Source organism: Ovis canadensis, chromosome 3 (assembly GCF_042477335.2).
Source record: "Ovis canadensis isolate MfBH-ARS-UI-01 breed Bighorn chromosome 3, ARS-UI_OviCan_v2, whole genome shotgun sequence".
NCBI lineage: Eukaryota > Metazoa > Chordata > Mammalia > Artiodactyla > Bovidae > Ovis > Ovis canadensis.
In genome coordinates, this window is record NC_091247.1 from 45380714 (window position 1) to 45394571 (window position 13858).

The following is a 13858-nucleotide window of genomic DNA, read 5'->3' on the forward strand; positions in this document are numbered from 1 at the left end:
GACCTGGAGATGACTGTGGCTCAAATTGTGAGCTCCTTATTGCAAAATTCAGGCTTAAATAGAAAAAAGTAGGTAAAATAACTAGGCCATTCAGGTATGACATAAATCAAATCTCTTATGATTATCCAGTGGAGGTGACGAGTAGATTCAAGGGATTAGATTTGGTAGACAAGGTGCCTGAAGAACTATGGATGGAGGTTCTTAACATTGCACAGGAGGCAGTGACCACAACCATTCCAAAAAAAAAAAAAAAAATGAAATGCATGAAGGCAAAGTGGTTGTCTGGGGAGGCTTTAAAAATAGCTAGGAAATAAGTTAAGTGAAAGGTAAGGGAGAAAGGGAAAGAGATACCCATCTAAAGGTAGTGTTCCAGAGAACAGTAAGGAGAGATAAGAAGGTGTTCTTCAATGAACAATGCAAAGAAATAGAGGATAACAACAGAATGTGAAATACTAGCAATCTCCTTAAGAAAACCAGAGATACCAAGGGAACATTTCATGCAAGGATGGACATGGTAAAAGACAAAAATGGTAAAGATCTAACAGAAACAGAAGAGATTAAGAAGTGGTAGGAATACCCATAAGAACTATACAAAAAAGGTCTTAGAGACCTGGATAACCACAATGGTGTGGTCACTCTCCTAGAGCCGAACATCCTGGAGTGTGAAGTCAAGTGGGCCTTAGGAAGCATTCCTATGAACAAAGCTAGTAGAGGTGACAGAATTCTGAGTAATATCAAATCCTAAAAGATGATGTTGTTGAAGTGCTGCAGTCAATAAGCCAGCAAATTTGGAAAACTCAGCAATGGCCACAGAACTGGAAAAGGTCAGTTTTCATTCTAATCCCAAAGAATGGCAATGCCAAAGAACATTCAAATTACTGTACAATAGCACTCATTTCATATGCCAGAAAGGTTATAGTCAAAATCTGTAAGACAGGCTTCAGCAGTACGTGAAAGTAAAACTTCCAGAAGTACTGGTTTTCAGAGAGGCAGATGAACCAGAGATCAAACTGCTAACAATTGTTGCTGCTGCTGCTAAGTCGCTTCAGTCGTGTCTGACTCTGTGCGACCCCATAGATGGCAGCCCACCAGGCTCCCCCGTCCCTGGGATTCTCCAGGCAAGAACACTGGAGTGGGTTGCCATTTCCTTCTCCAATGCATGAAACTGAAGTCGCTCAGTCGTGTCCGACTCTTAGCAACCCCATGGACTGCAGCCCACCAGGCTCCTCCATCCGCGGGATTTTCCAGGCAAGAGAACTGGAGTGGGGTGCCACTGCCTTCTTCGTTGGATCATGGAGAAAGCAAGGGAGTTCCAAAAAAACATCTAATTCTGCTTCACTGACTATGCTAAAGCCTTTGACTGTGTGGATCACAACAAACTGTGGAAAATTCTTAAGAGGTGGGAGTACCAGACCACCTTATCTGTTTCCTGAGAAATCTGTATGTGGGTCAAGAAGTAACAGTTAGAACTGGATATGGAAAAATTGTTTTCAAGTTGGGAAAGGAGTATGACAAGTCTGTATATTGCCACCCTACTTATTTAACTTCTATGCAGAGTACATCATGTGAAATGCTGAGATGGATTAATCACAAGCTAGAATCAAGATTGCTGGGAGAAACAGCAAAGTATATATATGCAGATGATATGACTCTAACTGTAGAAAGTGAAGAGGAACTAAAGAGTCTCTTGATGGGAGTGAAAGAGGAGAGTGAAATAGCTGGCTTAAAACTCAACATTCAAAAAACTAAGATCATGACATCTGGTCCCATCACTTCATGGCAAATAGAAGGGGAAAAAGTAGAAGCAGTGACAGATTTTATTTTGAAATTAAGACACTTGTTCCTTGGAAGGAATGCTATGACCAACCTAGACAGCATATTAAAAAGCAGAGACATCACTTTGCTGACAAAAGTCCATATAGTCAAAGCTATGGTTTTTCTAGTAGCCATGTATGGAAATGAGAGTTGGACCATAAAGAAGGCCTGAGTGTTGAAGAATTGATGCTTTTCAATTCTGGCACTGGAAAAGACTCTTTGAGAGTCCTGTGGACTGCAAGAAGATCAAACCAGTCAATCCTAAAGGAAACCAACCCTAAGTATTCTTTGGAAGAACTGTTGCTAAAGCTGAAGCTCCAAAACTTTGGCCACCTGATGTGAAAAGCTGACTCACTGGAGAAGACCATGATGCTGGGAAAGACAGAAAGCAAAAGGTGAAGGGGGTGGCAGAGGATGCTGCTGCTGCTGCTAAGTCACTTCAGTCGCATCCAACTCTGTGCGACCCCATAGATGGCAGCCCACCAGGCTCCGCCATCCCTGGGATTCTCCAGGCAAGAACACTGGAGTGGGTTGCCATTTCCTCCTCCAATACATGAAAGTGAAAAGTGAAAGTGAAGTCACTCAGTCGTGTCTGACTCTTTGCGATCCCATGGACTGCAGCCTACCAGGCTCCTCTGTCCATCGGATTTTCCAGGCAAGAGTACTGGAGTGGGTTGCCATTGCTTTCTCCGGCAGAGGATGAGATGGTTAGATAGCATCATTGATTCAATGGACACGGATTTGAGCAAATTCCGGGAGACTGTGGAGGACAGTGGAGCCTGGTATGCTGCAATCCATGGGGTCACAAAGAGTAGGACATGACTTAGCAACTGAACAACAAATCACAGTATAATCTGGAAAAGACAGTTTTTAAAGTTCCCAGTTTTATTTTTATACTTGTGTATAATTGATAACAAGATGTCTTCCAGATTAGGATACTGATAAATTTTAAATACCTATGGCAGTTTTTTTTTCTTTTTCTATTTATTTTTTAACTGAAGCATACTTGCTTTACAATGTTATGCAGTTCTTTAAATTCTTGACTATGAAATGTTTATAGAAAATGCAAAGCTATCAAATTTTTTAAACTTACTTTTTTATTGAGAGATAATTGATTTACAGAATTTTTTGTTTTTGGTCAAACCTCAACATGAATCAGCTATAGGTATACATATATCCCCTCCCTTTTGAAACTCCCTCCCATCTCCCTCCCCATCCCACCCTTCTAGGTTGCTACAGAGCCCCTGTTTGAGTTTCCTGAGCTATACAGCAAATTCCTGTTGGCTATCTATTTTACATATGGTAATATGTTTCCATGTTACTCTTTCCATACATCTCACCCTCTCCTCCCCTCTCCCCATGTCCATTAAGTTTATTCTCTATGTCTGTTTCTCCATTGCTGTCCTGTGTGCGTTAGAATACGATATTTATCTTTCTGACTCACTTCACTCTAAGAATTTCTAGGTTCATCCACCTCATCAGAACTGACTCAAATGTGTTACTTTTTATGGCTGAGCAATATTTCATTGTGTATATGTATCACAACTTCTTTATCCATTCATCTGTTGATGGGCATCTAGGTTGCTTCCATGTTCTAGCTATTGTAAATAGTGCTGCAATGAACACTGGGATATGTGTCTTTTTCAACCCTGGTTTCCTCAGGGTATATGCCTAAGAGTGGGATTGCTGGGTCATATGGAGGTTTTATTCCTAGTTTTTTAAGGAATCTCCATAACGTCTTCCATAGTGGCTGTATCAATTTACATTCCCACCAGTAGTGCAAGAGGGTTCCCTTTTCTCCACACCCTCTCCAGCATTTACTGTTTGTAGACTTTTTGATGATGGCCATTCTGACCGGTGTGAGATGATATCTCATTGTGGTTTTGATTTGCATTTTTCTAATAATGAACAATGATGAGCATCTTTTCATGTGTTTGTTAGCCATCTGTATGTCTTCTTTGGAGAAATATCTGTTTAGGTCTTTTTCTCCCTTTTTGATCGGGTTGTTTGTTTTCCTGGCATTGAGCTGTGTGACCTGCTTGTATATTTTGGAAATTAATCCTTTGTCAGTTGTTTCATTTGCTATTATTTCCTCCCATTCCGAGGACTGTCTTTTCACCTTGCTTATAGTTTCCATTGCTGTGCAAAAGCTTTGAAGTTTAGTCAGGTCCCATTTGTTTACTTTTGTTTTTATTTCCATTACTCTAAGAGGTGGGTCATAGAGGATCTCACTTTGATTTATGTCATCGAGTGTTCTGCCTATGTTTTCCTCTAAGAGTTTTATAGTTTCTGGTCTTACATTTAGGTCTTTAATCCATTTTGAATTTATCTTTGAGTATGGTGTTAGGAAGTGCTTTAATTTCATTCTTTTACATGTAGCTGTCCAGTTTTCCCAGCACCATTTATGGAAGAGGCTCTCTTTTCTCCATTGTATGTATATTCTTGCCTCCTTTGCCAAAAATAAGGTACCCGTAGGTGCAAGGGTTTATTTCTGGGCTTTCTATCTTGTTCCATTGGTCACTGAAATTGAAGCTGTGATCAAAAATCTCCCAAAAAACAGGACCAGATGGCTTCACAGGAGAATCCTATCAAACATTTAGAGAAGAGCTAATGCCTATCCTTCTAAAACTCTTTCAAAACATTGCAGAGGAAGGAACACTTCCAAATTCATTCTGCGAGGCCAACATCACCCTGATACCAAAGCCAGAAAAAGACAACACACAAAAAAGAAAACTACAGGCCAGTATCACTGATGAACATCGATGCAAAAATCCTCTACAAAATTTTAGCATACATAATTCAGCAACACATCAAAAAGCTCATATACCATGATCAAGTTGGGTTCATTCCAGGAATGCAAGGATTCTTCAATATATGCAAATCAATCAATGTGATATATCACATTAACAAATTGAAAGATAAAAACCATATAATCATCTCAATCAATGCAGAAAAAGCCTTTGACAAAATTCAGCACCCATTTATGATTAAAACTCTTCAAAAAATAGGCATAGAGGAAACCTACCTGAACATAGTAAAGCCATATATGATAAGCCTACAGCAAATATTATTTTCAATGGTGAGAAACTGAAAGCATTCCCCCTAAGATCAGGAACAAGACAAGGGTGTCCACTTTCACCACTATTATTCAACAGAGTTCTGGAAGTCCTAGCAGTAGAGTCCTTGCAGTAAATACTATAGGTTTCAATCTGTGCCATATTCCCCTCATGGGGAGAAATTTATATGTACTGGGGTTTTTAACTGGAAGTAATGATGTGACTGAAAATGCCAATTGCAATGCAACTAAAATATTTGAAGAAAATGCTATAGATGGGAAATATTTTAATTTGGCACTATACATCTCAAGAATGACATTCTTACTAAATGCAATACTGAAATATGACTTATTCTGTAAATATTGTTTTTATAGGTTAATAACATTTTGATTTGAAAAGCTGACATTTTGTATTCTTAAATCTTGAAATTGGGATTTATTTATAGGTTTAAAATATAAAGTGAAAAGCAGGTGTATTTCAGTTTTTTCTACAATGGGAAATTATACTTCATGTTTAGTCATTTGTAAAGTGTTCTATGAGTACAAAAAATTCCATGGATAGAGGAGCCTGGTAAGCTATAATCCATGGGGTCCTAAGCGTTGGACATGACTTAGTGACAAAACCATCACATGAACACAGAGAAAAAAAAAAAAAAGAATAGCTATTTACTACATTTATGTATTTGTCATTCTCACTTACCTGGACTGTTTTTGCAGAATGATCTGCATGATTTAAGGTGGGTCTATCAGCATCTGAATCAGACTCTGCCTGCCTCAGGGAAGTTCGTTTTTTCTTTGCAAGGTCTGCATCTCTATTGTACAGGTATCCAAGTTTGGGAGTGGGAGATAAACTTGGTTTTTTGACAGATGATTCAGGATCTGATCTGCATTCTACGGGTCTCGAATTATCTAATTTTTCTTGCTCCAAAGTACCACTGATGTCTAGATTCTGAAGCTTTTGCTCATCTGTTTCCTCGCAAATAAAGGGTGGAGACACATCTTTCTTCTTATCACTGACGTATAAGTCACTTAATTCTAAAGTCTCTGTTTTCAATAGTCTCTTCTTGCCTAACGAAACCTGTGCGTGGTTTGAATCTGTATTGTAACATATTCCAGGGTCATCGGATCCTGAAGTCCTTCCTGAGCTCTGCTGGGACTTCTGGGGTTCTGTGTCACTTTTAGTCCTGCGACAGTGCGGAGAAACTGTGTTTGGACTGAGGTGATCCTCAGGAGTCTGATGTTCACTTTCTGACTCTCCAACCCCACTATCATTTACAAATACAGAGTCGTCCTGGGGTGTGAAGTCGACCGCTCCACTGGGAGTCTGCTGCAGTGGAGGCTCCCGTTTCAGGTCACTAAGCTCTGCATAAAATTTTTCCTGGTCAACAGAACTATTTGTATCTGTTTCATAGTTTCCAACTTTATACGTGCTTTTACTGCTGTTTTCTTCTATTTGAACAACATTCAGTTCTTGGCCACTGAAATGTGCCCTTATTTGATAGAGATAGGTCATAACAGTCAGTTTGTCAGGAATTGCTAACAAAACCATATCAGAAGGCTCCAGTAGTCGTGAAATTCCAATGCTGGCAAACCCATCATATGCCTTCAGAGGAAAGAAAAACAGAAGATATATAGAAGAGTTAAGACAATCCATACATTTTAATTTTTTAGAAGAAACTTAAAACATCACCACTATCCTACACATTTTAAAAACAGCAGAAACAGCAAAATAATAGATGTTAACTAGACTTATTGTGGTGAGCATTTCACAGTGTATATAAATATCAAATTATTAAGTGGTACACTTGAAACTGATGTAATATTATACGGTAATGATACCTCAAAAAAAGTTTAAAGAGAACAAGCAAAAATGAGAGTTAAAAATTAAAAATAAAACCTTAGAATTGATTTTTGTGATAAAAAACTAAAGTATAAGGAAATAATAAATCATCTGGAGCTTTATTATTCCTATCAACCTCTTTTCAGTGATCATGTAATTGCAGTGATTTGTGACGATAAAGTACGGGTTGATATTCCAAAAGAACTAACTCTTAGATTGCCTGGTATAAAATACAAATAACTGCTATTTAAGTCTAGAAACAGAGAAACATTTTTTAAATGCCCAATTAAGATTTATTTTCATGATGAGAAGGGTGACTGCATTTTCACTCTATCCATTATGGAAAGAATGAAATGTTTTGAGTAGGACAACCTAGTTTAGAATGTGAGGCTGCATTGTATTACTTTTGTTAGCCTTTAAATGACGGTGGCACATCAGGTTTTTCTAGTTTTGAACAATCAAAGCTGTTTCTCAATTTACAATTAATTATTACTACGCTGAAGTAACTCTTGAAAACAACACTGTGTTGCTAGGAAGCACTAAAAATACGGCTAAACACTGAGGTATACTGTTGGTAAAAGTAAGGACCTTCTAGCTATATTCTTGCTTTGGGATGTAAAATGTCTAGTCTTTGTAACAACCTAGATATAGGATAGTAATTCAAAGTTTTTCTAAAAAGAAAGTTTAGGAAATTATGTAACAACTCAGAAGGCATTAGTTTTTTGAACATACATGTTAAAGTGCATTTCTACCTCTGAATTTAATCCTTGTATTGTATTCTTCCTATAGTTTAATAAATATTATGGAGTAAGTAAGAAAGAAAATGAAAAATAAACTGTTATATTAAAACCTCTTCAATTTTCACAGCACTATGTTTTATAATATAGATACCTCAAAATATTGACTCGAGAGAATGGCTCAGTTGGTATGCATGTTTGGGCCTGTTCGTTATTTTACATGTTTTAGGAAAATTAAAGTCATTTTCTTCTTCACGCATCCTGACAACTTGATTGACAGACATCAATTGCAGGCCATCAGGAAAAGCACCACAGGCAGTATTCTAAACATTTTCCAATTATCTAAAACACTCACATACTGGTTAAGATCAGATGTCAAAGGTAAATACCTTGTTTATTCAGCACTTTTTACAGACCTGGGAAAATGATTTGCTTCCTTGTGAGGAATCTCCTGCTGGTGTTTTGCTTCATGTGGCAATTCATTTTATGCACACTAATTGCAGTTAAAAAACATTTAAAAACAAACCAGGTTTCTTGTAAGTGAGGTCAGGACTTTATAAAGGAATTTTAACCTCTTCTGCAATGGTCAACCATCTACTGTCTTAGCTGTTGGTAAGTATAGGAAAAAAGGTCTTTCACAGAAAATTGTCTTATTCATTGTTAAATGTTATTTAATTGGTAAGGAGTCACTGCCAGTTATGTTATGCATCTGCCTGCATGGAACTTAAGACAAAAGCATTGTTTCTTGTCCTGTTTTAAGTCCAATTAAGGGCAGATGGGGTTATCGGGAAGTACCATGTGAAGCTGGAAATAAATCTGCAGGTAGCAACTGATACTCAATGTAGATATCAGGTAAGAAGTTGCAAAGTGATGAAAAGGAAAGTATAACAACAATTATGTACTGAATTGTGCAGTGAATAGGATCAACTAAATTAAAATTCTTTCAAAAAGCTATAATTATCTGCCCTTTAAGATTTGAGAAGAAAAGTTTATGGGATATACTTCTCTTTGTAGTAATATGTAAATCCAAAGTATGGTCATCATTATTAAGTTTCTGAAAAAAATAACATAAAGAAGTATAACTTATGCCCTAATGAAATTCCTCATACTCTTTGAAAATATATAACTAGGTAAAATAAAAACTGTTTTTCAAAATTTTAAGCAGTAACTTGAAAGCTTCATTTTATAAAAAATAATAATGGTTTCTTTTATAATGGTCTTATCTGCATTTAAATGAGTTATTCAAATACAAGAAAATGCAGGTAAAGACCTGTCTTATTTTAGGAAACAGTTGTCTACTGTATCCACGAGGATTGATTCCAACACCCCCTGCAGATAACACAATCTAGGGATGCGCAAGTCCCTGATGCAAAATGGTGGAGTACAGTTAGCCTTCTGTATCTGAGGATTCCACATTCACAGATCCAGTGGGCTAACCATATAAGTTAACTGATGAAAAACAAGGCATTTGGCTTTAATAGACACAAGTTCCTCAAAATCATATAAGAAATAATTCATGACAATGACTTATTTTGATGCATGATTCCTATAAAGAAAATTATACTGACTTTTAAAGATTACCTTTTCTGGTAGCATATTTCAATTAAAAAAAACTGATTTTAAATGTATTTCTCTAAGGCCAGCATCATGCATTTGCAAATAAACAAGAATTTTTTAAATGGAAATATAAATTTTTGGCTTTAGAGAACACCACAAGTAAGAAAAAAATTGATTTAAATTATCACCTGTTGATTGAACTTCTATCAAGTTTCCCTTTATAGTCTTTTTATCACTGGTGGTTTTAATTATTTAAAGTAAATTAAAACATTTAACCTAGAGGTTATTAATCACTTTGTCCCATTAATTATTGGGGCAATGAATCCCTTCTCAGAATAGTGCTTTAATGTGCATAAAATACATATGATTACAAAATAAACCAATTATTGAAAAATAAATATTTGAAACTACTATAGGAAATGGAATTTGAGAAACAATAAATGTACTTTTTATGGATGTACCAACTACTACAATTATGAAGAAGTGATGAACTTAAAAGGTAGTTGTAGATGTTTGCAACTGTAAAGTGATATGAAAACATCTGAGATTCTAAAGGTGAAATAGTCTCTGTTGCTGCTGCTAAGTCGCTTCAGTCGCGTCCAACTCTATGTGACCCCATAGACGGCAGCCCACCAGTCTCCCTTGTCCCTGGGATTCTCCAGGCAAGAACACTGGAGTAGGTTGCCATTTCCTTCTCCAGTGCATGAAAGTGAAAAGTGAAAGTGAAGTCGCTCAGTCGTGTCCGACTCTTAGCGACCCCATGGACTGCAGCCTACCAGGCTCCTCCGTCCATGGGATTTTCCAGGCAAGAGTACTGGAGTGGGGTCTCAGGCATAGCTAATACTACAGTGATTTGTTATGTCTAAATTCACAGTGGTATGTCTAAATTTATAACAGAAGAAAATGCTACATTTCAGTTAAAGAACTGAGAAAATAAATTTTTCTCCCAAGCCATGGTTGAGGATCCCCTCAAGTCTATCCACAGCTCTTGCTCTAAGACAATACTTTTCAGTTGAAGAATTCAATTCAGCAGAAAAAAAAACATTAAATGAGTACCTGCCATATGTTGAGTTAGGTGCGTCCTCCTTTCTTATATGTGGCGCACACAGAAAACTAATATTGTGCTATATTTTGGGAATACAGAGTTAAGCCAGCCTGCAGCCACAGTCGGCTGGCCCAAAGGGCTCTAGCCACTCAGCCCTATGCAGCTACTCTCAAGAATGAAAGGATCAACATTTTCCCCAAACCAATTGGGAAGCTCTGACCTCAGTACTTTAGTTATGTGGAAAATACTGTACAGTTTACCAGAAAAGGGGTGGGGGGGTAGGAAGTGGGAAAAAAAAGAGAAAAGAACCAGTGTTCATATCTTGTCGCCTCTGGGAACACATGCATTCTTTTTTGCACACTCATCAGGCTCCTGCTTTCATCCCCTCCCAACGGCTTTTTCTGAACTTGCAGCACAACAGTTCAAGGTGCACTTTTTAAAAGCTAAATCTTGCTAAAAAGCTACATAAAAGCAACATGCCTTAACAAATATTTAACAGTTAATGAAGCTCTTACCCACTATTATCATCTGATGCCAGGCTGGCATTTGTGATTTTTAAAGGCCATGACAAACTAGAGTAAACCATGCATCCTACTTGAACTGCAGGAAACAGACTACCTTCTGTGAGCTATAGTTAGGACCTGACAAAACAACCTCACTTTCCCCAAATTAATAAAAGCCTGCAGAGGAGGCAAAATTGAAACTATGCATTTTTTTCCCTTTGGCAATTCTTACCTTTTTGTTGTTCTCTTTAATGTCTTGAGGATTCAGAGACTTGTAGTCACTGAGGGAGAAAATGGCACAGTAGGTACATACAGTAATTGATAAAAACAGCTGTTTTTACAACAAACTGAATCTTAAAATCTGACATTCAGTAACATCAAAGAGTAACTAGCAATTTCACAGCAATTCAATCAACAAAACTAATAGAGTGGAAAATTAAGGAAATAAATAAATAAAAACAGTGATTACAAGTTCCAATGCCTGAAGCTTTCCATTTAAAAAAGAAGTTAAGGCAGGTGACCAGCAACTAGTCTTGACAACCAAATTCATCATGAGGTAATTCTTTGTTGTCAGTATATAAACAGCTACAAGCTTATTTGTCTCATTTTAATAAACACACAGTTTTCATAGTAACTTGAAGTCTGTTTTTTATATGAGATTAAGGAAAAAAATAAGCTCTTTGGAAACAGAAAAAAATGTTTTTCAGCATCAAGAAGGAAAAACTGTTCTGAGATATGGGTAATAAAAAAAATCAAGTATTTCAGGACACATGATAAATTATTTTATGCTATTATTTAAAAAGAACTGTTATTAGCAAAATAGTTATAGCAATGGAAAGTTTTTCTACTTACATTAAATCTGGTCTAAAGTGGTGTAATATTGCACAAAAAGATAAACCATTCCTCCATGATGTAGTAAAATTGGTGATTTTCACTCCCCGATAGTTTTTTGTAACTTCTTTGCACCAAACAAGTAATGACTGACTAGCATTCGGCTTTCGTCCCAAAACAGGACTTGGTATAGGACTTGGCTAGAAAAGAAGAAAAGAGGAAAACATTAAAATAATTTACTGGAAAATGAAAATTAACATTAATTGACCTAACCAGATCATTTGAACACTTTGATGTCAGTTTAGGTCCTTCAAAAGTGTCACTTCAAGACAACTGTAACCTCTAAGAAAGGAGACATGAATCTTAAGCTATTATCTTCAGCTGTAGCCTATGGTGTCTGCCTGACAGAGAGGTGGCTAGGCAAGATTTTAACCGTATACATAAGAACAGGCCAAGAGCTACACTGATGGAAATATTAAAGTATTTAAATACTTAAGGCTAAATATCTATAGAACTCTCAAATCCTAAAAAAAATTTTCCCCAGTGCAATCATCTACAACTGTAGTTCTTTTCTGAGTAGATCAAAAATAATGTATTTTGAAGTCTAACTGTAGCATAAATTGCTAGTAATGGAGAGATCAAAATAATAGTTTTTTAAAATACTGTAGTCAGGAATTTCCTGGTTAGGACTTTGCGCTTTCATTGCAGGCACCTGGTTCGTTCCCTAGTCAGGGAACTAAGATCCACAAGCAACAAAGAGAGGCAAAAAAAAAAAAAAATACAGTCATCATATTAAAAAGCAGAGACATTACTCTGTCAACAAAGGTCCGTCTAGTCAAGGCTATGGTTTCTCCAGTGGTCATGTATGGATGTGAGAGTTGGACTATAAAGAAAGCTGAGAGCCGAAGAATTGATGCTTTTGAACTGTGGTATTGGAGAAGACTCCTGAGAGTCCCTTGGACTGCAAGAAGATCCAACCAGTCCATCCTAAAGGAGATCAGTCCTGGGTGTTCATTGGAAGGACTGATGTTGAAGCTGAAACTCCAATACTTTGGCCATCTGATGCGAAGAGCTGACTCATTTGAAAAGACCCTGATACTGGGAAAGATTGAAGGCAGAAGGAAAGGGGACGACAGAGGATAAGATGGTTAGATGGCATCGCTGACTCAATGGACATGAGTTTGGGTAAACTCCAAGAGTTGGTGATGGACAGGGAGGCCAGGTGTGCTGTGGTTCTTGGGGTTGCAAAGAGTCGGACACGACTGAGCAACTGAACTGAACTGAATCATATCCATTTTAGTGGAGTGATAACCATATTCAAACCTACTTCTTACCTAGATTTAATGATGGCAAAACAGATTTAGAGTTATTACAGACATCAGGGGTTGATAGCAATAGCACACATTAGTATGTAATTTGGATTTGCTCAAAATATCTTCGAATTAGTGATGACTACTTTTGAATATTATTAGGTCAGTTAGATGCATGGGAGTATGGAGCAGTGCGTTTTAAATCTTAAACCATTTATTTGGTCTTCCCCTCTTGTTCAGATACTTAAAACAATGATGACAGCAAAACAGAGACTCAAAATAAGATTTTTATCCTAAGCTTTTATTATTCTTAAAACCATTTTCTTTTATTGGTGACAATCATATTTTCTGATGGTAACTATTGCACTCATCTCACATGCTAACAAAGGAATGCTCAAATTTCTCCAAGCAAGGCTTCAACAGTATGTGAACTATGAACTTAAAGATGCTCAAGCTGGATTTTAAAAAGGCAAAGGAACCAGAGATCAAGTTGCCAACATCCGTTGGATCACAGAAAAAGCAAGAGAGTTCTAGAAAAACATCTGCTTTATTGACTACGCCAAAGCCTTTCACTGTATGGATCACAACAAGTTGTGGAAAATTCTCAAAGAGATGGGAATGCTAGACCACCTTACTTGGCTCCTGACAGAGCTGTATGCAGGTCAAGAAGCAACAGTTAGAACTGGACATGGAACAACAGACTGGTTCCAAATTGGGAAAGGAATACGTCAAGGCCATATATTGTCACCCTGCATATTTAACTCATATGCTGAATACATCGTGTGGAATGGCAGGCTGGATGAAGCACAAGCTGGAATCAAGACTGCCGGGAGAAATACCAATAACCTCAGATATGCAGAAGACACCACCCTTATGGCAGAAAGTGAAGAGAAACTAATGAGCCTCTTGATGAAACAGAGTGAAAAAGCTGGCTTAAAACTCAACATTCAAAAAACTAAGATCATGGCATCCAGTCCCATCACTTCATGGCAAATAGATGGGGAAACAATGGAAACAGTGACACATTTTATTTTCTTGGGCTCTAAATCACTGCAGATGGTGACTGCAGCCAAGAAATTAAAAGGCGCTTGCTCCGTGGAAGAAAAGCTATGACAAACCTAGACGGCATATTAAAAAGCAGAGATATTACTTTGCTAACAAAGGT

The 13858-nt window shown here is 37.3% G+C and overlaps 1 protein-coding gene across 6 annotated transcripts in view; it reads right to left on the reverse strand.

Annotated features, from left to right (window-relative positions):
- Nucleotides 1-13858, reverse strand: part of EHBP1 (EH domain binding protein 1) — a 352008-nt gene that overhangs the window by 91671 nt on the left and 246479 nt on the right. For all 6 annotated transcript variants that reach the window (XM_069583033.1, XM_069583030.1, XM_069583031.1 and 3 more), the window contains 3 exons: nucleotides 11405-11583; nucleotides 10785-10833; nucleotides 5571-6473 (listed from right to left, as the gene is read on the reverse strand). In XM_069583033.1, the coding sequence (XP_069439134.1) occupies nucleotides 5571-6473; nucleotides 10785-10833; nucleotides 11405-11583 (1131 nt within the window). The remainder of the gene's footprint in view (nucleotides 1-5570; nucleotides 6474-10784; nucleotides 10834-11404; nucleotides 11584-13858) is intronic.